Source organism: Drosophila ananassae, chromosome XR (assembly GCF_017639315.1).
Source record: "Drosophila ananassae strain 14024-0371.13 chromosome XR, ASM1763931v2, whole genome shotgun sequence".
NCBI classification, from domain to species: domain Eukaryota; kingdom Metazoa; phylum Arthropoda; class Insecta; order Diptera; family Drosophilidae; genus Drosophila; species Drosophila ananassae.
In genome coordinates, this window is record NC_057932.1 from 12,916,073 (window position 1) to 12,939,614 (window position 23,542).

A 23,542-nucleotide genomic window follows, 5' to 3' on the forward strand; every position below is an offset into this window, starting at 1 on the left:
ATGGCCTAAACTTTGCTAACGGAAACCACATTCGAAATGTTGGGCCTTCCTACACGAAATTCACCTCAAGATTTGAAGCCCACACACTAATTTCCGATAGCCTTCCTCGTTGCCTCCAAAGACACACGAAAAAATTTTGATCGCAACTAATTAGACGGGAGGTGATGGACGAAGCTCTATTTCGAGGCATTACTTCGAAAAGTGTTTTTTGAAAATATTCAAATGAAAAGTCTCTAGCTCCAAAGATGTAAATTGTTTGATTATTTTGTTTTCAAGTAAAGTGAAAAATAAAATAATAGTTTAATTGCCTAATTGCCTCAATAATTGTTCCAACAAACAGAGACTTGTTTGTTTGGCTTCACTCTCGATTTTGCACCTGCATATCAGTATTTGCACGACTGGACTATAAACATAGGGAATTGTAAGGTGTATTTTTGTGTGAAAACTTTGCTATCATTTTCGATTCGAAAAGCTTCGCTCCCCATCGCCCGTCTCGCTCCCACTGAGTAGGCGATCCGTGAGCGGTGTTCACCTATGTATCTATGTATCTTTGTATCTCTGTATCTGCACCGTCTGCCCTAAGATGAATCTAATGGATGCCTCGGCTCTCGCTAGTCGCTGCTCGAAATTGGCTGCGTTCGCCACTCGCTCCGGCCAAGTAACAGAATAAAAATAAAGTAAATTTGAAACTCGAATAAATAATTAACGCGGCGGTGCCCCGAGCCGAAATAAAGGAATTTTTTTAGAGTGAAGCTCAAGTGATGAATTCAGCAAACATGCAAATATGTGACAAGATCAATAAAGTGACTCCCAATACTCTAAAGCACATATAGAACCAGCTTTAACCTTCTACGACCAACACACCAGCACCAGCACACTACACACTCACTGGCTGCTGTCTCAGCTGTTTCGACCTTTTTTTCTGCAGTGTAGAAAGATCTGTACATGCAGGTCTATATATACTATAGCCGAGCAACCTATAGACCGGGGCTGGGCGTGTAGCGGCAGATCTCCAACATCTCGCCACGAAACAAATTTTCGGATTTATTTTTAGATAAATGATCGCTTTTCGTGTTTTTCTCCGCCGATTCTACTCGATGAGAGTTTTCGAAACATCTGCTTGGTGTTTTTGAATTTTTCCCAAAACAGGGAGCGAAATACCAGTAGTTACTACTCTGCAAGTGTATATTTCAGATTTCAGAGTCTCTATTTTTGAGTATTTTATTTAATGGGCCTGCCCTCAAAAGCCATACTCATTTGGAAAGGCTATGCTAATTTTTCGACAAAACCCTTAGCCTCCAAATGAGTTCTTGGGGAATTATTTTTGGAATAAGAATTCTGTGTAACGGTCCTCCAGCCAATCGCGAATTCCGCTCACATGATCGACTCTGGATTCGGTCGCCATATGGCAGCCAGCTCTGCAGCCAGCTCTTAATTATAATTCAGTTTCGTGTATATGAATGGCAGCCGCCCATCAATGAGTTGCCAGCGCCCACGCGCCGCTAGTAGAAAACTACTCGTATATCCGAGCGGCCAGAAAATGTGTCAAATGTCACCTGCACCAGCGGCACTAAAAAACGCCAACGCCGCCCACTCGTTTCTGAATTGCATTTTGAATGCAATTTGTCGCGACGGAGGGGAAAGCTGGCCCGAAAGGGCCTCCCCCCCGGTGCTTATCTAATTTTCGGTCTTTTGTGGCTCTTTCTGGCCCGGCCGTTATTTGGCAACCTGTTTGGCGGCCCATTACGTCATCGGGCCTCAATCTCGGAGATGCTGATCTGAGAACGCGCCAAAAAGCTTTGCAAACAAGAACCCGTCAAAACGCTTTAAAACAACAAATCAGATCTCCAAATTGGCCAAGCGAAGGAAACCGACGCAGCTGCTACCCTGGAGGGAATAGTTTTGGGGCTTTAATGGGGAGATTTTAAAAGAAAGATAGTTCTTTTTATGATAGAAAATAAAGTTTGTGAATAGAAACACTTCAAACTCAAAAAAGGAAGCAAAAATATCTCATAAATGGTCTAACAAGTAACAAATAACCAAAACTCAAAAATATAAAATTGTATTAGATTATTAACAGTTTAAAAAATTAAAAAATAAAGTTATTTGCTTTAAAATAAATACCAAGAATTAAGCTACACTTTTATAGAAAAAATAAATAAAAAATATTTAAAAACAGAAAAGTCTCGAAATAGCTCGTATATTCAAAACAAAATTTCAAACTAGAAACTTTAAAATATCTGAAGAAAATAAGATGAATCATTTTACAAAAAATAATAATTTAAAAAACACTTTTCAAAAGAGTTTAATATTTTCCAAAACTCAATTAGAAAAGAATGTGATCATGAACCTTGTAACTGAAACCATTTTTGGAAAAATAATTGATTCCGTGCCCGGCCAGCCCTAACCACCCCTCCGCCCCCAGAAGCAATGGCTCAAGGTCGCTTGCTTCTTGCTCTGCACTGGAAAAAATAGTTTGTTTTTTACGAAAATTGGAAAACATTAGAGAGCAAAGTGCCAAGTTCTAATACTGTAGTCCTCTGCCCCCCAGAGGCCCAAGCAAACTGCCGAATATTCTGTGAGAGATACGCCTCTGGCCGGCAGAGACGTTGGGAAAGAGACCTCTTTTTTGTCTTTGCTGACTTGGAGAATGTTTGTTTTCGACTCTGATTGCGGGGCTCTCTTTGTGTCTTTTTTCGGAATATAAATTCATTTCGGCCAAGGTTGAGACCGACTGGTGTGTGTGTGCTGTGCTGTGCTGTGCTGTGGTGTGTTGTGCGGTGCGACCATATGTGATACTAATTCCGAATCTCGACCAGCAGCTGTGAAGATGCAGGCGTAGAAAGCCAAAGTTCTTGATGCAAATCCGACCAAATCGGCTCCAACGAAATTCGAACTCCCCAAACAAGGACTCTTCCAAAAATCGCGAATCTCCGCGAAAGACGAGACAAGTAACGGGCGAAGAACCCACAAAAATGTGCACCAGGATGGGCCTGTCCTGGCTGGTGATCCTGCTGGCGATCGCCGTGACCACCGAGGGCTACAACATCGACCTGCCCAGCTACGTGCGCTTCCGGCAGGCCACCAACTCCATGTTCGGCTTCAGCATCGCGATGCACAAGTCCCGCACCAACTTCTACTCCAACCAGAACAAGTGAGTACCCCTTAGGACAGTTTTACTTTTACAATTTTACTTCCTATTCGGCGCGAAAGCTCTTTAGCTTCCGACCTCGTCATTGGTGCATGGCTTTTCCCTTACGATATCGTGGATGGATGAATAAACACATTTTTGGATAGTCTTATCGCGTGTTTCCGAAACGCAACGCCGATGCAACTTAATCACGCTCTTCGGCCAGTTTCCGGATAAACCCGATGCGCCCAATCGCCCAATCGCCCAGTCCAGAGCTCAAGTGCGGGGCGTGATTAATTCCCATGCGATTTAATAAAATATATAGCACGCTGCTGCGAGAGACATCTTGATTGGTTCTTGAAAGCCTCAAATAAACTACTTATGCTCTCGTTTAAGAATCTTTCATCGCTTTTCTCATCACTGTCGGAGGAGATAATGGTAATCGCGGCAGATTCCCTCTATCAGGGACTTCGACTCGACGCGACTTTCTCAACGAGCGTGTCAATATGCATAAAGAATTCTAAACGACCATTAATTTCAATAGCGCCTTAGATAGCGACCGCTCTCGAACCCACAGCAGATTCATTGATAAATTACGAGTGTCCCATTGCACTGCCTCCATCCATCCATCCATCCATCCATCCATCCATCTGGACAGCTATGGGGTCTGTCTGGTCGATTACCGAATGTGGGACACAGATAGGCCTGACTTTGAACCGGAAAGTTTATTCGGGAACTTCGCGGTGACCCCTTGACAAATGGCAAAAAATATTGCCGGGCCCACCTCTCGCCCAGCATTTCCACGCTTTTCATGTGAGCCGTTCGAATATTCGAACGGATCGATCGATAGCCTTTCTGAACCCGCAGAGTTCAGCTCGATGGAGCGTGCTAATCAGCCAGAGTCTCTCTTACTCACAGTACGCACTGAGAAAAAATGCCAAATCAAATCCATTGAATTAGGGATATTTTAGACATTTTTTCACTCTTAATCGCCATTTTGGGTGTTTTTTATTCAGAGTTGTATTCATGAATGCAGGTAATATAGTGAAATTGTTAAAAAAATAAAAAAACATTATTTAAGTATAAAATGTAATATAAAAAACAGAGTATTTTTAGTGAATATGGTTAAAAATAAATGGCAAGAGTATATGAATATAAAATATAAATGTCTAATATTATTCTATTTGAATATTTTTTATTCGAAAATAATCTCTTTTATAAAAAAACTGTTTAAATATTCACTAGCTTTTTATACAGTAGAGAATAACTGTCATTATTAAATATATATTAAATTTAGGATATAAATATTAAATATAAATATTTAATTTATTTTTCAAGTCATAAGTCCGTGATGGAGAGCCCCGATTGTAGGATGTTTCCGTGTAATGGGTCTAGTTGGCTAGACTTTTCGCACGTTCGGGTGGCGTAGAATTGGTGGGACGCTCTTTGCGGAGCGGCGGGAAGAGAGACCGGTGGACCAGAAGACAGTAGAGGCAGTGGAAGACGCGGCTACAGATACGTAGCATCGATAGAGAGAGTGGACGGAATGGATGGGTGGAAAGTGCTTTCCGGGAGGAGGCTATCTGGGAAACAGCATCTGCTACGTGTGTGAATGGCCTTTGGGCCTCCAAGAGCTCTTTCGTTGCCATATTCCCTATAGCCCACATATACATGCACGTATGCATGTGAGGACAGGTCGAGTTACAGATACAGATACATAGTGCGCTAAGTGCACTTAAAGGCAACGAAAATTATTTAAATGCAACCTTAAAATGTTTACAATTCAATAAACAGACGCAAACACACAAAAGCAGATCGTCGGGGCGTTTGGTTAGAGCCTGCCCTAAAAGATGCGACACTCTCAGATACAGATACAGATACCCAGATGCCGAGATACAAAGATACAAAGTCACTGAGTTAGCATCTCGCGACTTCTGACTCAAGTTGTTTGAACTTTGAATGCTCTTTGTGGGTTTACAAAAGCAACATGAAGAGATAACTCCTAAAAGTATCTTCGGCTTTGAGGGTTCTGTGTTTGGAGAGTAAGTACGAGTACGAGTACGAAAAGATAAAGATACAAGATACAAGTAATCTTGGGTTGAATTTTTTGTTTTTCTCAATCGTGTTAGAGGAGAAAGTGAAATACTTTGTTGATCTTCAATAACGGCAACTAATAATGGCTTCATATTTTTTATTGCCGGGCGAGAGTTGATAAGTCTATCTGCCAGCTGCAGAACATAGACAATCTCTGTCTAGATTCGAATCCACACAAAGAACAGCTCCTATGCGGCCTTGTTTGTGGATCTCCGAGAGGGCACTACGATTGTATTTGTTTTCCTAAAAGCTTAAAATTACCTGACTCCGTTCTGCTGCCCGCTGAGATAATTATGTGTTAAGTGCCGCGAAGACAAAAGCCCGAGACGAGGCTACTTGGGCGACAACCAAGTGAGGAAAAGTGGTAAACAAAGGCCATACACTGGGGGAAATAGAGGAGGCTTAGCATTATTAGTAGTGCTACTACAGACATTCTGGCTTTGAGGCTTAAACGGCAATACAATTACACTTTTCTCCAAATAATTGAATATATTTTCCGGCAAATTACCAACAATTTCTCTCACTGTACTCCGCCAGTTGTGGTTATTGTTTATAAGGCAAGAGAGCCAAAGCTGTTGGCCAATATGTGGTTTGCCCTGAGGCAGCCGGCAATTAATACAGCACCTGAATGTATCCGTATCTGCAGACAAATGCCTTAATATCAGTATCTCAACCTCCAGTAGCTCTGCAACCCACCTCCATCGCCGCCCCCTCTTCTTGGCCATGTATCTGTGTATCTGTATCTCGGCGTGACATAGTTCGAGTGCGCTATTTACGGTCAAGTGTTTGCTTGGCAAGGTTGTTGCCACTTCGGCTCCAGCTTCAGCATCAGCATCAGCTGCAGCTTCAGCTTCACTTCACCCAATTGGCCAAATAAAGTCGTTCGTCCGTTAACCAGACCAACACAGAGACAGACAGAGACAGAGAGAGAGATTCCCGGGCACAGGTTTCCTTTTAGACGGATCTCATTAGTCTGACCCCGATCCCTGATCCGAGCCCCATGCCTTGCCCGCTTTTGGCTTCTGGCCATTACGGTTGCCTTACCAGAAAGTGTTCTAAATGGCTCAGATTGTCGTTCTCCCGGCCAAATCGCTTTATTACCAGAGTTGCGACATCAAAGTGAAACCTGGGAGAGCCACATTCAAAGACTGCTTCGAAGAGTGGCGCATTGGGATGAGCTTTCTGTCGTCTAGCCCGGGCAGTAAGGCTCGAAGGACCAAAATTGAAAGCAGAGCCCATTCAATATTTCAATTATTTTTGGCAAGTTCTTCATCCTTCCATCTGGAAATGTTTATGCAATATTTGCTGATGGCTTCATTGCTGAATTAAGTGATGAGATGATTGATTTATTATATAAGCAAAGTAAACAAAGTAAACAAAGTAGGAGCCTGTGCAAACAGTTGTCTCCAGAACCTCCCTTGTGTTATTTTCAGCCAACTGCCCCAGTAGGCCACCAACATAGTCGGCACTTGAGGAGTTCATTAGGGCTTTCCAGTTGCAGTCCCAGTCTGAGGCCCAGTCCCCTTGATGTTTACCCTCCGTTCTGCCGCAAGTGGGTTGCATCGGAGCTGGGCCATTTATCTATTGCATAAACTACTGTCAGCTGCTGCTGGAAATCCACAAAAGATCGTGTCGATCGTTGATCGTTTGTCTGTCGGTCTGTCGGCCGAGCGGCGTTTGTTTTGTTGTGGTTATGAAATGGCGAAAAAGGAAAAAATTGAAAATAAAACGGCGGCAGACAATGAAAATGTAATTGATTTCAAATTTTTATACGTACGCCGCACTACACAGCCACAAAAAACGGGCCTCGTAATTAATGTCAAAAATATTCATCATTTTTAAAATGTGCTTCGCTTCGTTTTTTTTTTAATTTTCTGCTAATTAGCAGCAAATAATTCATTATTATTGTTATTTAACAATTTGCAAGTTTTTTAGAGTTTTTTAGAGAACGAATCTACATTTGGTTTTTTATCTTTGGGGCTCTAACAGTTTTATTTATGCAACATTATTTTCATAATTTATATAATTGTTTTTGATTAAGTTCAAGTATTTCTTTAAAAAATGAGCATTTTTGTTTCTACTAAATTTTTTTTTATTAAATTCAAAATTTTTACTTTAACTTTACTTCCTTTTTTTTTCTTTAAAAAAAATTTGATTGACTTGCAAATATTTTCATTATTATTTTCATTATTAAATGTAATATATATAAATAAATAAACTTTTTTATTCTGGAGTTTTTTAGTTATGTATCTTTTGCAATATTTGCTGTCTAATAAAGACTAGTGTCTTATTAAAGAACGGATTTATTAAGAAATTGATACTAATTGTAATAAGTAAAAAACAAACAAGGCATAAAAGATTTAATAAGAACAAGTGCCTCCGAATTTAAAATATTTGTATCATTATTGGCCCAAAAAGATTTAATTTATTTATTATACTGCCTCTGTTATTATACCCTTGCAGAGGGTATTATAATTTTGGTCAAAAGTGTGCAACGCAGTGAAGGAGACATCTCCGACCCTATAAAGTATATATATTCTTGATCAGGATCACCTCCTGAGTCGATATGAGCATGTCCGTCTGTCCGTCTGTCCGTCTGTCCGTCGGTCCGTCTGTCCGTCTGTCCGTCTGTCCGTCTGTCCGTCTGTCTGTTTCTACGCAAACTAGTCTCTCAGTTTTAAAGCTATCGAGTTGAAACTTTGCACACACCCTTCTTTCCTTTGCAGGCAGTATATAAGTCGGAACGGCCGGGATCGGTCGACTATATCCTATAGCTGCCATATAACTGATTGATCGGAAATGCCATAACTTTGGTGTTTTTTAAGTTAGAGGGTTGGGAGTTTCTACACATGTTATATTTGACCAAAATATCTTATGTACAAAATTTCGTAAGGATCGGCCGACTATATCCTATAGCTGTCATAGAACGATCGAAATTGGTGTAACTTTGGTGTTTTTTAAGTTAGATAGATGGGATTTGGTACAGATTCAATTTTGGGAAAAAAAATCTGATTTGTCGAATTTCATAAGGATCGGCCAACTATATCCTATAGCTGTCATATAACTGATTGATCGGAAATGCTATAACTTCGTTGTTTTTCAAGTTAAAAGCATGGGAGTTTCAATGGATTCCTCTTTTGGCAAAATAATTCGATATGCCAAATTTCATAAGGATCGGCCGACTATATACGATCCGCTATATATCTAATAATATAAGATGCGTGGCGCCACTTAGCGGACTGCGACTCAACTGCAAGGGTATATCAACTTCGGCTCCGCCCGAAGTTAGCTTTCCTTTCTTGTTTTTTTTTTATTTATATAGACTAAAAATGTGTGAAACTATGCAGTTTCTGGGCTTAAAACATACTTCGCGCTAGCACAATTTTACGCTCAGTGTGCCTTCTGAGCCCAGATACTTTGGCATTTTGGCGGTTGGCTGGGCCCGGCCTGGGCCGCCTTAATTGCCGCTTGATTGCAGAGGCCCAGAGGTACAGACAAGCCACAATATAGTGGATGGCTATCGGAGATCTGCGATCGCCAGCAGATCAGCTGGCCAGATAAAGTCCCAAACGGAAAAAACGGAAGTGTGTAGCGTGTTAAATAAAATATAATAAAATTGGGAAAATGAAAAAAAAAGGTGCTGGAAAACCACACACGCCCCGGGCCGCGAAACAATGGAAAGTCGGAGGGAAACCGGCTTAAAACACATTTGTGCGCAGCATGTCATTACAGTGACCGGACGGACTGTCACGTGGGCCAAGGGTTTCCATTTTCCCAGACCTCCGGGGATAAGCGGAATAGTATTTTCGAGGCGCACACATGTTTAGCGCCGACACGCCCTCAGCGCCTCCTACTTTTTCCACTTTTATTTATTTATTTATTTTCGTTTTTTCCCCTACTCTTCCCATTCACTTTCGGGCGAGTCCTCGCACCCACATCGGAAATCGAAAAGTCGAGGAGGGCTCGAGTTCGACTCGATCGGTGCGGTTCTGACTTTGCTGTTTCTCTGCTTGAAGGGCACCCCTTCGCATTTTTTAAAGGTTGATGGACAGTCTCCGTCCACAGTCAGGGTTCAGGGGGCTTGAATCGGAGGGCGCTTCCTGACCGACCCAAGAGAGCGGCTTAATCTGAGATATTTTTATACCCTTGCAGAGGGTATTATAATTTTGGTCAAAAGTGTGCAACGCAGTGAAGGAGACATCTCCGACCCTATAAAGTATATATATTCTTGATCAGGATCACCTCCTGAGTCGATATGAGCATGTCCGTCTGTCCGTTTCTACGCAAACTAGTCTCTCAGTTTTAAAGCTATCGAGTTGAAACTTTGCACACACCCTTCCTTTCTTTGCAGGCAGTATATAAGTCGGAACGGCCGGGATCGGTCGACTATATCCTATAGCTGCCATATAACTGATTGATCGGAAATGCCATAACTTTGGTGTTTTGGAGGGTTAAGTTGGAGGATTGAGACTTTCCACACCTGTTATATTTGACTAAAATATCTTGTGTACAAAATTTCATAAGGATCGGCCGACTATATCCTATAGCTGTCATAGAACGATCGAAATGGGCATAACATTGGTGTTTTTTTAGTTAGAAAGATGGGATTTGGTACAGATTCTATTTTGGAAAAAAAATCTGTTTTGTCGAATTTCATAAGGATCGGCCGGTTATATCCTATAGTTGCCATATAACTGATTGATCGGAAATGCTATAACTTCGTTGTTTTTCAAGTTAGAAGCATGGGAGTTTCAATGGATTCCTCTTTTGGCAAAATAATTCGATATGCCAAATTTCATAAGGATCGGCCGACTATATACGATCCGCTATATATCTAATAATATAAGATGCGTGGCGCCACCTAGCGGACTGCGACTCAACTGCAAGGGTATATCAACTTCGACTCCGCCCGAAGTTAGCTTTCCTTTCTTGTTACCTTTAAATTTGTTTTTTTTTCAAGTTTTTATTTGATTTAATACCTACTCCAAATTGTATTTATCTGCATTATTTGCCTTTTTATTATAAAATAAAAACGGGTATAAATTGTATATGTTTGTTTGTTTATGTTTTTATTGTGTATATATTATTTTTTCCGAATTTTTGTTAAAACAAGATATACCCTTGCAGTTCAGTCGCAGTCCGCTAGGTGGCGCCACGAATCTTATATTATTAGATACATAGCGGATCGTATATAGTTCACCGATCCTTATGAAATTTGGCATATCGAATTATTTTGCCAAAAGAGTAATCTGTACCAAATCCCATCTTTCTAACTTAAAAAACACCAAAGTTATGCCCATTTCGATCGTTCTATGACAGCTATAGGATATAGTCGGCCGATCCTTATGAAATTTTGCACACAAGATATTTTGGTCAAATATAACATGTGTGGAAAGTCCCAACCCTCTAACTAAAAAAACACCAAAGTTACGGCATTTCCGATCAATCAGTTATATGGCAGCTATAGGATATAGTCGACCGATCCCGGCCGTTCCGACTTATATACTGCCTGCAAAGGAAAGAAGGGTGTGTGCAAAGTTTCAACTCGATAGCTTTAAAACTGAGAGACTAGTTTGCGTAGAAACGGACAGACGGACATGCTCATATCGACTCAGGAGGTGATCCTGATCAAGAATATATATACTTTATAGGGTCGGAGATGTCTCCTTCACTGCGTTGCACACTTTTGACCAAAATTATAATACCCTCTGCAAGGGTATAAAAATTACCAAAACTTACTAGAATTTTTGCTCAAAGCCACTGTTTTTTGGTTTAAAAAATTAATTTTTATTAATGGTTAGGATTTATTTTTACAATAATTTATTGGGAAATGTGTTATGAATTTTAGAGCCATCTTGCATCAAAATGTGAATTTCGACAAAAAGTTATGATCACTTCGCAAGTGGTGGATATTTAAATAGTGGTCGGTACAAACATATAACTTGGATTGGAATATAATACTATTTCTTAAGTGAATAATCAAACGTTTAATTGAAATGTGGAAATAGATCTCTTGAGATGACCTCTAGATGTTAAACGAATACAGCCTCCATTCCAAAAGAAATATTATTCAAAAAAATCTTTTTCGTTAATCGCTTCAACAAGTTGTCAAATCCATGGACTTCTCCATGTCCTTTATTGGAATAGTCTTTAGGCCTTCTCAATGGCTTCAATGTGCCACTTTCCTTTCATCATCAAATGCGGTTTAGGGAACAGATAGTAGTCGCATGGAGCCAGATCGGGAAAATGATGGAAAGGGATAATGTCTTTTTTGATCAAAACATCAGCTATAACGCGCGGAAGATGTGATGGCACATTATGCCAACTTCTGCACATTCCGGCCTGTTAGGACGAATTCTTTCCACAATCTGTATTTGTCTCTGACCGATTTACCAAACACTAACATTTGAAATGCAATACTCTTGTTGTATGAATCGAAATGTCATGAAATTCATAACTGATGTCAATGAAGTAGTAAGCAATCTACTAGTAACATATTACAAAATATGGCACTAGTGCACATCCTTTTAAAGTGGAGGGTGCAAGTCCCTACTCTTCCTAAACTGTTTTTTCATACATGGCTTAATTATTATCTGCCTTATAGTATCTGGAGGCTAATAATTATATCCTGATTTATTATTTAATGTTTTATTACCGGCTAGTACATAAAACAAACTCAATAACATTAGTTCCCAATTTCCCCGAAGCACAAACACTCGAATATGAATCTCTGCCCAAAAGTATCCGAACAGTACACCTTTGTCCGCTTACTTCTGCCGAGCAGTGTGGCCTGATGGGGCAGGAAGCATGCGCAGCTTCACACGAGCAACAGGAGGCACCCACATCACACATCAGAAATCAGAAGTCAGGACGGGGGCCTGGAGCCGGGACTCGGACGGGGAATTGGAACTGGGACTCGATCTGGAGCCGGGACTAGGATCTGCCAGGGGATAAAAATAAACACTCGTGTACACCGTATACAGTTGAGCCCTTCCCTGAGAGCTGCCTTCTCACTCGTGCCACATCCTGGAATCGTCGAGTGGCATGAATGAATGGCTGGCATATGTGCTCTGTTGTCGGATTCCCCTGAAAACTCGGAAGCGTCTCAGAACCATTATCGAAGAATGTTATTTTTAAAACATTATTTTTATTGCGCTCCATTCCGAGCCTGAAGTCAGAGTGCAGCCTTAAAATGCAAGGCACGGAAACCGACAGAAGGCTTACACATTTTCCCCTGAACTGTTCCAGGGACATGTGTGCGGGAAATTGGTCTTTAAATTGATCCCGATCCCGATCCCGATCCCTTACCCTCTTCTATCCCAGCCCTATCCTTTCAGGGTCAAACAAATTGAGACATTCCAGTTGGCGGCTGCCCCGGAGGCGTAATGAAAAAATTCAAATTCAAATTCAAAACAATCGGCTTTTTGTTGGCTTGGCGCCTTGTTCCGTGTTATTTTTCACTTTTCAATTGCCTGCATTGATTTTGATTGTTTGGAGGCCGGCATTGTCATTGGTTTTTATTTATTTTCGTGTTCCTGTCTCCTCTGCCTTTGTTTTGATCATGACCGGGGTGCTCTGATCTCTTTTCGCCTCAATGATCATCGCTGAAAAGTGAAGCGGCTCAGAGGCAGGCGCGTGCTCTTCAATTTTCAAATTAAAAAAATTACGTAACTCGCCATGCCCGACTGCTCCCAATTCGTTCGGCAATTTGTTTTGCATTTGGGGTATTCGAGAGATCAGATATTCAAATCAGAGGAATTCGCCTGATTTATGGGAGGCGAGGGAATATATTCAATAATTAAACCGAGTAATAAAAAGCGTAATAAAGCGCAATGACCCTACGAATTAATTCCCTAACGCGACTTGCCCTTCATGAAATATTCTAGCTCCAAGATCTGTCTGTTGGTTTCGACATGATCGTTTTCCTGAACTTTGAAGCTTGCGCTGCTAGAACTTGTTGAGAATTGCAAGGGCATGAGATGATATTTCGGCACTAGAATTCCCAACAGGTTAAACCATCACAGTCGCTAAATACTCACCAAAAAGTGATCTATGATCATGACTAATAAGATAAAAATGCATTTTTGGTAATATTCAAAAAATAAATATTGCCATTCAGTGGAGTTCTTGGAATCGGATGTAATGTCTCAAGTGAGTAATGGGATTAATCATCTATTGATGAAAGGCTTCTTTTGAGGGGGTTGCGTTATTCATTCATCGAACGAGATGCAAATGTGTCTTATGAGCGCCCCCTCAAGCGAAATAATAAATAAATGAATATCCGAAAACAGTGTGGAGGAGTGGCAGAGGGGAACTCGTTTAAGCTTGTGGCATTTTTTGTTTGTTTGTCCATAAATTAATATTAATTACGCAGAGAATTCAGCGAGCGAGAGACTGATCGAATCGCCATGACAACTTGTTCGACGAACGCCAATGATGTCAGCCATCCAACAGATACAAAGATACAAGGCGAGCTTTTTATTTACGCTTTTTATTAGAACAGCAGAGACCAAACAAAAACCTTAATTATTAAGCCCACTTTTAAGTCACAGGCAGCTGCATATTTGTTTATTTTCAGACTTATTTTAATGCAAGCCAAATGCCACTGTAAGCGGCATGAGGCACACAGCTCCATTCATCTGAGGGTTCTACTATTTACTCCAAAGACACTGCAAGAAATGTTTGGAGAATGAATAAACCAATAGGGGCATTGTTTAGATTTAAAAAATTTATTTACCGATTTCTACACCAAGGTATTCTTACCAGAATTCTCACTTGTTCACAAAAATAAATTATGATTTTGAAAATGATTCTTAAACCTTAATATTTGTTTGATATTATATACAAATATACTTTTTCCCCACATAAAGAAGGGAAAATTAAGATTATGATTTATAGGTTGTGCTTTTAAGAGACGAAATATGTTGTTTATTTCATAAAAATAATTTTAAATGTTTTTTTTTTTCTTAAATAAAGGGTGGAATTATATTAAAAGCCTTCATAGTTTGAAATAAAAAATTGTATTAAAGAGTGCAAGGTCCCAGGGACCAGCTTTCTAATCCAATTGTTAATCCATTAGACTTACTATTTGATATTATATCTAATTTACTAAAATAAAATAAAAGTTATATTAAAATTCTTTCTTTACATATTTTGTTTAAAGAAAAAAAACTAGAATTTATTCTAGAGTAATAAATACAGAAATAATAATAAAGTAAAAACATTAAAGAAAATTCCTGGCTAATATATACATAGAATCAAACATATTGAATGCCTAATTTTCTCTCAGTGCATCGATTTGCCCATTCATAGGAAGTTCAGTTCGCGATCTTCTCTGGGTCGCTCCCTTCTCGAGTTTCACGCATCTGTGCGATTTTTACTTTAGTCATGCGTCAAATTGTTGCATGTGGGCCGTTGGTCGGGCAGGTCGGCGAACAAGGGGGCGGATCGATGAGGGGCATGGTGGGTGGGGGAGGCAGTCCGCTGGCAGGGGTGAGGGAGGGGGGAGGGGTAGGCGGGCACGGGACAGAGCCCGTTTTTAATCAACTCTCAAGTGTGTTTGATTTGGACCGTTTGCGGCTGGCCTTGTAGTGAATGCACTGAAAGAAATTGAGTTTAATGAGTTCTGCAATTTATTAAAAATTTTAATAATTAATCAATTAATTAATTATTCAAATATAATTATTTCTTTTTTCTATTCTGGTAGAGAAAAATCAATTAGAAGTTACTACGCACAGTACTTTTCTCGCAGTGCCATTATTCACTTTCCGTTTTATTATTTCCAATTTTAATAAAGGCCCATTTAGGGCACCCTAGGGTTAAGCCTGGCCAGGGAGAGCACCAGCACCCTTTTATTTGGTTTTGTTCGCCGAACTTCCGCATTCATGAATTAATGACAGCTGTCAATGTGCGTGCCACAATGAGTTGCATGTTGCATTTGCACCACTTCAGAGCCACCGCCCGAGGAACCACCAGAGAGCCACCAGGGGAACCACCAGAATCCGGCCAGAATCGAGAGCCAGTGTCCAGAAATTCGGGGTTTCGTTGCCACAGAGGGTTGCAAGATGCAGCCATTGTTTCTGGGGGGGGGGGGGGGACTCTACCAATTTAAAGTGTTAAAGGAATCGAATTAAGGACGCACTGATGGATGATGGCCAGTTGACTCTGCTCGGGTAATTGCAGGCATTTGTTCAAACATTTGTTCTCCGAAATAGGTAGCTCGGTGGCGAAAACTAAGCCATTTCCCTGAATTTGTTCTGCAAAGTACCCTTTAATGGGGGTTCCTCCGAGGACTGAATATTCAAAATACCGAAGACTGAGTACCATCATGGTTTTGCCAAATAATAGGGCGAAAATACAATTTTAAGAATATTAAGCTTCCTTTGATGCAGATCGACGGGGACTAGTTCCCTGATTCATAAATGGTTAGATTAGATTATTCGGCCAGTTCGCACTTTTCCATTATATAGTTTGTAATGGTATAGTTTTCTCTGTTATAGTTTTGGCCAAAAATTGGGCCAAATTTAAATTTTGCTGCTGAGTTATTCAAAATATCCAATAATTTTTCTTGAAAGGTAAAAATGTTTAAAGATTTTTTAGAGAATAATGGTCTCTTTCTTGTGTATTCAATATATTTCTTTTGAATAATCGAATAAAGACACATAGTTTAGAGATTAGATTTTATAGATAAACTTATATGCAATAATAATAGTATAGCTTATATGACCATAACAAAAAACCAAAATAATGAGTCCGAATATTAGGCTGAGTAATACTGACTAGTATTCAATGAGTCAGCTGAGCTATCTAAATTTGATCTATGATTCAGATTTGAAATTCTCCCCATCTACCTTTTTCCAAATCTTGTTTTGAAAAAATGATAAGATAACTTTAAGAGTCAGACAGTAAGGGGAGTAGGATCCTATAGGATAGGATTGAAGCGCTGCCATGCCATCTGAATAAAAAAGAATAACCCACAACTTATATGAAGCATAAAACTTAATTTTCACTAACTTTAAATAAACTTTGCGTTTTATTTTCAATTGCAGTTGCACCCTGATTGTGGGTGCCCCGAAATTGGACACTTCCCGCTATCAACTGGGCGTGTCGGAGGCGGGAGCCGTGTTCAGATGCAGCCTCAACGACGACGACTGCAAATTTGTGAAATTCGATTCGAAAGGTAAGAGCCATAATGGAAGCACTCTCCTCGGAGCTGCAGAGGCCCATTAAGATGGGTTCTCCGTGCCCCTGGGATGGTGGGCCTGAAGTTGCGGGTTCTCTAGTGGGGAATGTGGCGCCAGCTAACACTTCCCCGGCCCTGCCGCCGGCTCCCCGGGAGTCGGATCGAAAGTGCCATCAAGCTGGCGCCAGAGGAGCACAAATCGCAATTAGTTTATTTATGGCCAGCACGCATGCGCAACTCTTTAGTATGCAAAGTGCGATGAATTCGAGGGGAAATGCAGGCAGCGGCGCAACACAGAAATGCAGGAAAAAATTACAGAAAAGTATATATTTTTAGACAATTCCCTGCGGCAGAACATCCTGGGCATAAAACGGAAATAATAAAATTTATTCGCCTACATTGGCGAGCGAAGGCACTTCCTTTCTGCATTCGAAATGATGCAATATATATTGCTTCTATAGTTTTTGCATATTTTTGCCATTAAACCGTCAGTGGCCGCAGTCGCTGGGAGTCTTGGTCTGTCTGCCATAAATACTCATGCCTAAAATGCAATTCGACTTGGCATCTGGGACGGGGGCCGTAAAAAGCTACCTTGGGAGAGAAGTTATTGACACGTCGCCTTAATGGATTTTCAGTGCTCGTGGGGAGGTGTGTCTCAGGCCCTCAGCTCTTTCCGTAATACGCTAAAATAATGCATAAATTTCTGCCAAAAATCATGCCCAAATAAACACAAAAAGGAGGCAACAGGTGCTTCATTCAGCTGGCAGGTTCGTCCCAAAATTCCTCTTTTTTAGACGATGCACTCACTTGTAATGATTCACTCCATGATTCAGTCACTCATTAGCTAAAATCGTTATTCACTCTAAGATTATTTCATAAATTTTTACGATACACTGAAATATTCCCTATTATCCGATGGTTTTCATTTTTTCTCACGACTCCGAGTTGAAGTATTTAGTTCAAGCCGTTTCTATGATTAAAAAAAAATGTTATTCAACATTCGTGGTCAGTGACTGCTTTCTCCATTTAATCATTTTTAATTAATAAATTACAAATTCTAGAGAGTCGATTAAATTCTTTACATTTTAAGTTGATATTTAAAATATTTTGATGTGGTTTTTCCTAATCATTTCCTAAACCTTTTTTTCATTGTTTAAAACACAATCTCCAACCCCAAATAATATGAATGGTCTTTTATAAGTCAAATATTTCCCTAAATAAATGTCAAAAAACTGTGCTAAAATTCATTTCCATTCATTGCAATTACTGTCCATCAATCTTTCGTATTCTATTTCGCCACACTCATCTCTTGTAATTAGCCCTGAACTTGAAATCATCCATCAAATGAATTTATTTTTTCAGCATTCATCCCCTCATTATATCCACGAGCACCACCCACAAAACTCTGTACAGTTGCACCCCCGATTTAAAAGAAGCCAAACATAATTGAATTAAAGAATACAATTTACAAAATGAAATCCCCACTGTGTCACCTTCCTCGTCGAGAGGGCTCCCCTTTAAACACTGTGTCATAAATCACCGAGAAACGGAAGTGACCATCATCGTTGTCCTCAAGTGTCTGTGTTTATTTCTCAGTGTAGCTTAATTAGTTTGCTTTTCCTCGTCCTCTCCTTAAAATACATATTAATTTCACTAAATTGCTCATTTCCGTCTATTTTCGTGGCTTCTGAGCTTTTGTTTTCACTGTCTCCGTGGATTCTTTATTTGAAAATATGGTTGAAGTCCACTTGACTTTGGCTTTCAGTTCCCTCTATTTTTTGCAATTTTTCATTTGCCTCTTTAAGACGTCCGCCCTTATATTTTTTGTCATTTTTAAGTATTTTATTAAATTTGATGTTATTTTGTATGAAAATAGGAAACATTCGGAACTCGGATCACGAGATTGTGGACAGGAAGTCGAATCAATGGCTGGGAGCTACGGTGGCCACTGGTCGCAACAGTGACATGGTTGTGGTAAGTAAAAGAAACCAAAATTAAAATTTTCATACAATAATTTGTAAAATTAAAATTAAAAAACGTATATGGATCCAAGCATCTGCGCTTTTTCACATTTTTCTGTAGTTAAAATTCCCAAATGGTCCAAGCGTTGCCAAATAAAAGAGAAAGTCTAGGAAAGTGTGGCCAGATATAATAAAATAGATCATCTGTAAATTGACAGTTAAGAGATCGAAGCCATTCAATAAATTACGATCATAAGATCTCATAAACTCTGTTCCATAAATACGTCTAAAATAAATATTCAACAAAAAATACCACTAAGAAATGTAAAGTTAAAAATTCTTTAAACATAATTTTACATCCAAGAGCGTGAGAAATTTAATTCTTTTATTATTTTGGTAATATAACGGCTTAGGTCCGTAGATTATCAAAAAAATGCAAATGCAATTTTAGTCATTATTCTGAACTTTAGTTCCGATTAACGAGAATGAAACCCTCCCTTGGAACTTTATAGTTTGGAGTAGTAACTGAAAGTAATTAAAAACAGAAAAGAGGGTAACTTTAGAACTACCCTACTAACTTGTGTATTTTAAGATGTCATCGACCATAAATTCCCACCAAACACAGCGTATTTATCTCCCCCTTTTATTGCCACAAAAATCTCATTATCGTGTTTTAAAATGCATAAAGTCAACTTTATGGGGCAAACAGAGTGTGAGGTCGCCGAAGAATCCGAAACAGTGAGATACTTTCATTTTCCGCAGACCGCAAGTGACCCACTAACTGGAGAACCCAATACCCCTTTCCATTTTCCACCCACAGCCCAGAAAAGTTGCCTGTTTGATTTTCATTTCTGGTCTTGGTTTTTTTTTTAATGTGCATCGATGATGGCATCATCGCCAGAGCGACAGAGCTCGTTAAAATGTCAAATCACATCGAAAGTGCAAGGGAAAAATAAATATATATAGCAGCACTTTATAGCCAGCGAGTCGCCCACCTGGCACGGTAACCGACACCTTTCCCTACGACTGGAAAATCTCCCAAGAAAATCAGCTCTTTTTATTGAGCTTATGGCGTTCGCCGTTAGATGTCAGTGGGTGTTCGGAGAAGAAAATGAAAACAAAGTTCTCAATGGTTTCGGATTCGGATTCGGACGCGGATTTGGGTTTTCATATTTCTGTTTCGGTTTGTTTTGTCATCGCTGCGGTTCACCTGGCTCACCTGGATTGCGTCAAGTCGACCACAAAAGAAAACCCAGACGGTTTTAGATACCAGGGTTCAGATAGTCTTACTTCTGCGTTGGCTTTGTTGTTACACTGAGGGAAAGAATTACAAAAAATGTAAATTTTGGGCTCTATTGAAGAGTTTAGGGACTAAAGAATTCATATACTTAGCTTAGTTGGCTTAGAAACCATTCCGATGTAGTAGCGGGTATCATATCCATATATGGTCTAAAAGCTTGAGAACAACGTGGAATTGTTTAGTCTAAATAATACATTTTATAGCATTTTGAATTAATGTATTAATTTAATTATTTAAATTAATTTTTATGACTATGATATTATATACTTCCAGGATGTGTATAAAAAATAGTAAAACAGTAAAGCCATTACCTCTTTCAAGATCCTGTTTTTTTGGCATTCTTTGAATTTAATATTCAGTACTATATATAATTTCTTTCAGTGTGCTTTGCTCCAGTGCCACAATGCTTCTTTGGTGCTTTGTGGTTGCCTGATTTGGGACGAGTCTTGAAGGTGCGCCCTGGCCTGGAGACTCGCAACTTTGGTTAATTGCGTTGGCGTTGGCTTCTTTTGTTGACCGCCCACCCACCATAAACATTTGATTTTCACTTTAGTTCTCAATTAACTTTGATTTGGCCCATTTGATTTTGGCCCTGGCGCACCAAGAGCCGTTAACATTGATGGCCAGTACTGGGCCAGTTCTATGCTACCCCACCACACTATTTCTTTTTTGCTATTTTTTTTACTGACCTGGCCAGGTCAGGTCACTTCCGCCACGCATTCAAGTTGCTACTTCGAACTGGGTCTGGGCCTGGTACTGGCCTTCAAATGACCATTAACCGGAAGGGGAGGAGCCGCCTGGGCAGGATCTGGGCGGCAGAAGGCCATCGATTGATTCCAAAGTGTCGAGTGAAGCCCCACAGAATTGCAGGACTACATCATCTGGCATTACATCAGTCGTTGGGTTATGGGGACATGGGGTTTCCGTCACGGGGACTAAGGTGTGAGAAATAGGTTACCCTGACACCAAGTTCTACGATTACTTCAATTTAATTCCATTGGTTGGTCGAATTCCAACTTGTAGACTTCCTCAAAAAGGGTTTAAATTGGTTTTTAATCCGGGCATTTTTCTAAAGAATCATCAAATTATCCTGCTCAGATGTCCACATGTCTGTCATAAATAGAAATCTTTGTCAAATAGGTCCAAACTATCGGGTAGTACGAGGCTTGACACAGTCTATCGAAATCATCTAAAAATATGTTATAAAAATGTTGCCCATTCTTGGCGAATGGCAGTGTCTAGTTTAACCCCAAGTGACCCCAAAAGTGATCCCTCTTTGGCCATTTTCTGTGGATTTTTGGCATTTTGGCAGGCGAAGCAATTCCATTCTTTATAACCAAATTGTTTTGTCGTGTTCCCGGTTTATTTCCTTGGCAGCCTAACATATTTTGGAGGAGTTTTTTGGGGCTTTGTTTGGACTGCTCGGGCTTTCTTTTCGTTTCGGGGGTTTCGTTTTGTTTTTCGTAGTTTTGAGGTCCCTGTCTGTATTTGGGCTTTTGTTGTGCTTGGCTCTGTTTTTGTTTCTTAGCTGGATCTCTTTTTCATGTGGTTTATTGCCCATGTTTGGAGCAGAGTGCATACCGAAACGCCAACGATAAATTTTTGAGACATTAAACTGCACTTTTGCAGACGCCGTTGTCGGTTCTACTTCTTCGTTTCATGTTGTTTTTAGATTTTTTTCCCGTCGTTGTTGGGGGAGCAGGAGCACAGCAACAGCAACAGCAAAAGTCAAAAGTCAACACGCTTGACATGGTCGACATGCAGACGTTACCACTGCCAGAATGCCGGGGAATATCTGCCGAAAGGCCCTGGGCCAGATGCAGATACAGATACAGATACAGATACAGATACAGATACAAATGCAGATGCAGATGCGGACGGAAAGTCATTGGCTAGGCCCATGTCAGGTCCCCCGCTCATTCGCTATACTTCTGCCCAGATATTGCGAATAAATATATACACATGCCTATATCCCGGTTGCAGGCCTCATTCGGGCTCAATAGCTCTGGCCATTTCGCAGATCGTGTCGATGATCATGTCGCAATCGAACAACTTTCAGGATAACACAAAAAAACCAAAGGAAGTGCAAATGATGCAGACTGGAGGATACCTCGTTTCTAAACCATCTAAACCAATCTTTACGGTTCAAATTCTGGTCCTGATTTAAAAAATATTTTGTACAAGTATCTCATCTCCAAAAACTAACCGTCTAGATGTTAGAACTTCTATAATAGCACCCCAAGTACAGTGTACACTTGCCCCCAGAGCGGCAATGGGTATGAATTATAAAATCGTAGCGGAACGGGACCGCACGACATGCGGCACATGCCCCCAGCTCGGGGCATCTGGCGGCGAAGGAGACGGCAGCACAAGGTGCGAGAGGCAGGGGCGGGTTCACAGTGATGTCACCTTGACTGCCCCGTTGATTATCGATATTGGACACTGTGGTCAGCGGTCACGCCTACACCCACGACCCCGCCCACTCGGCAAGCGGTCTTAATTGCTCGGAGTCCGAGTCTGATCTCATTCCAATTTATTTATATTTTTTATTTTTGGCGCAGCATCCAACTGGGGAGCGATCCTTGACCCACATTCGAAACAATTAAAATCGAATTAATAACTCACGAGTTGCAGGCGAAGGCAATTACTGGAAAGTGTAAAGTAAATTTTGTTGAAAGTGGCTTGGATTTGTAACGAAAAATGTAACGCAGAAGGCAGATGTTTCAGATGAGATCACCCCGGGATCATAAATTCCTCGCCAATCGGTTTCGCTCCATTTTGCATTTGGAAAATGACTAAATCGGTGGAAAAAAATACAAAACTAAGCCCGAAATGGCATAAAACTACGCCACACTTGGCCAAAAGGCATAACCATTTGGGCCATCATTTCTGATTTCATTGCCCTGGAAGAAGATCAACTGGCTGGGGTACCTGTTTGGCCCCAAACATTTTCCCCGTCCAACCGTCTCGGGTCTCCCCTCATTTGCATATCTAACTATTTTACCGCGAACTGCAGGGCCTGGGCTGCCCCTTGCCAGGAACCTCTTCTGGCCAACTGATAATAAAGTTTTTAATAGGAAATTGCTATTAACTTATTGATCATGGCATGGACAATGGTCCACTTGGGCAATTGAATTGTTCATCGCTCCCCCGAGTGGCCAGCGGCAAGTCGATTGTCTGGCGATTCTCCTCCGACGACTCCCCGGGTTTCGTTTTTTTATTTCTCCATTTTTTACGGCTGCACTTTAAAGAATTAAGATGAACTTTAGCAACAAAAAAGCAGATTTTATCAAAGCTTTAAATACTTAAAATTCTTGCATCCCATTTTTGACTTGGCTGATATATTGCATCCCGTAGATTAAGCAATATTATCTAAAATAAATATATATATTTTTAGGGCTAACTAAATATTGCTTTCATGGCAACTGACACTTTTAAATTGTAAAATTATACAGAAAGAAATTATAGAATATGAAATTGTAGGGAATTTTAACAAGAAATATATGTTTAAGAATTTTTTAAGAGGGGTATTTACCTGTGAAAAGTCTTAAAATCTTCATAACGTTTAAGGGATAAGAGCTTCTTTTTGAAGCAATTTCAACATAAGGTTTGATATTTAGTAGTTATACCGGATATTAAATTTTATTCTCCTACAAAGAACAAGAAAATGAAATGAAAAAGGTCACCTAAAAGTATACTATTATTAAAAAATGTTTTATTTTTCACTACTATTGACTTATTCACTCACTAACTGTATTATTTTTTTATTTTTGTACAAAGACTAATCAAAAGTCTAAGGCAAAATAAATATCATAAATACAACTGTCATGTTCAAAAAAAATGGGAAAGGCTGGAAAATAAAGAAAAAACTATAA

At 40.0% G+C, this 23,542-nt stretch overlaps 1 protein-coding gene across 4 annotated transcripts in view; it reads left to right on the top strand.

The window, feature by feature from the left end:
* Positions 1 to 23,542, top strand: part of LOC6504951 (integrin alpha-PS2) — a 40,344-nt gene that overhangs the window by 412 nt on the left and 16,390 nt on the right. For 3 of the 4 annotated variants that reach the window (XM_014904737.2, XM_014904739.2, XM_014904738.2), the window contains exons 2-4: positions 2,823 to 3,154; positions 16,273 to 16,403; positions 18,283 to 18,380. In XM_014904737.2, coding sequence (XP_014760223.1) covers positions 2,859 to 3,154; positions 16,273 to 16,403; positions 18,283 to 18,380 — 525 coding nt within the window. In that variant the 5' untranslated portion in view covers positions 2,823 to 2,858. Of the gene's footprint in view, positions 1 to 560; positions 678 to 2,822; positions 3,155 to 16,272; positions 16,404 to 18,282; positions 18,381 to 23,542 lie in introns of those variants that run through there. The other variant, XM_001965712.4, reaches the window with a different exon arrangement.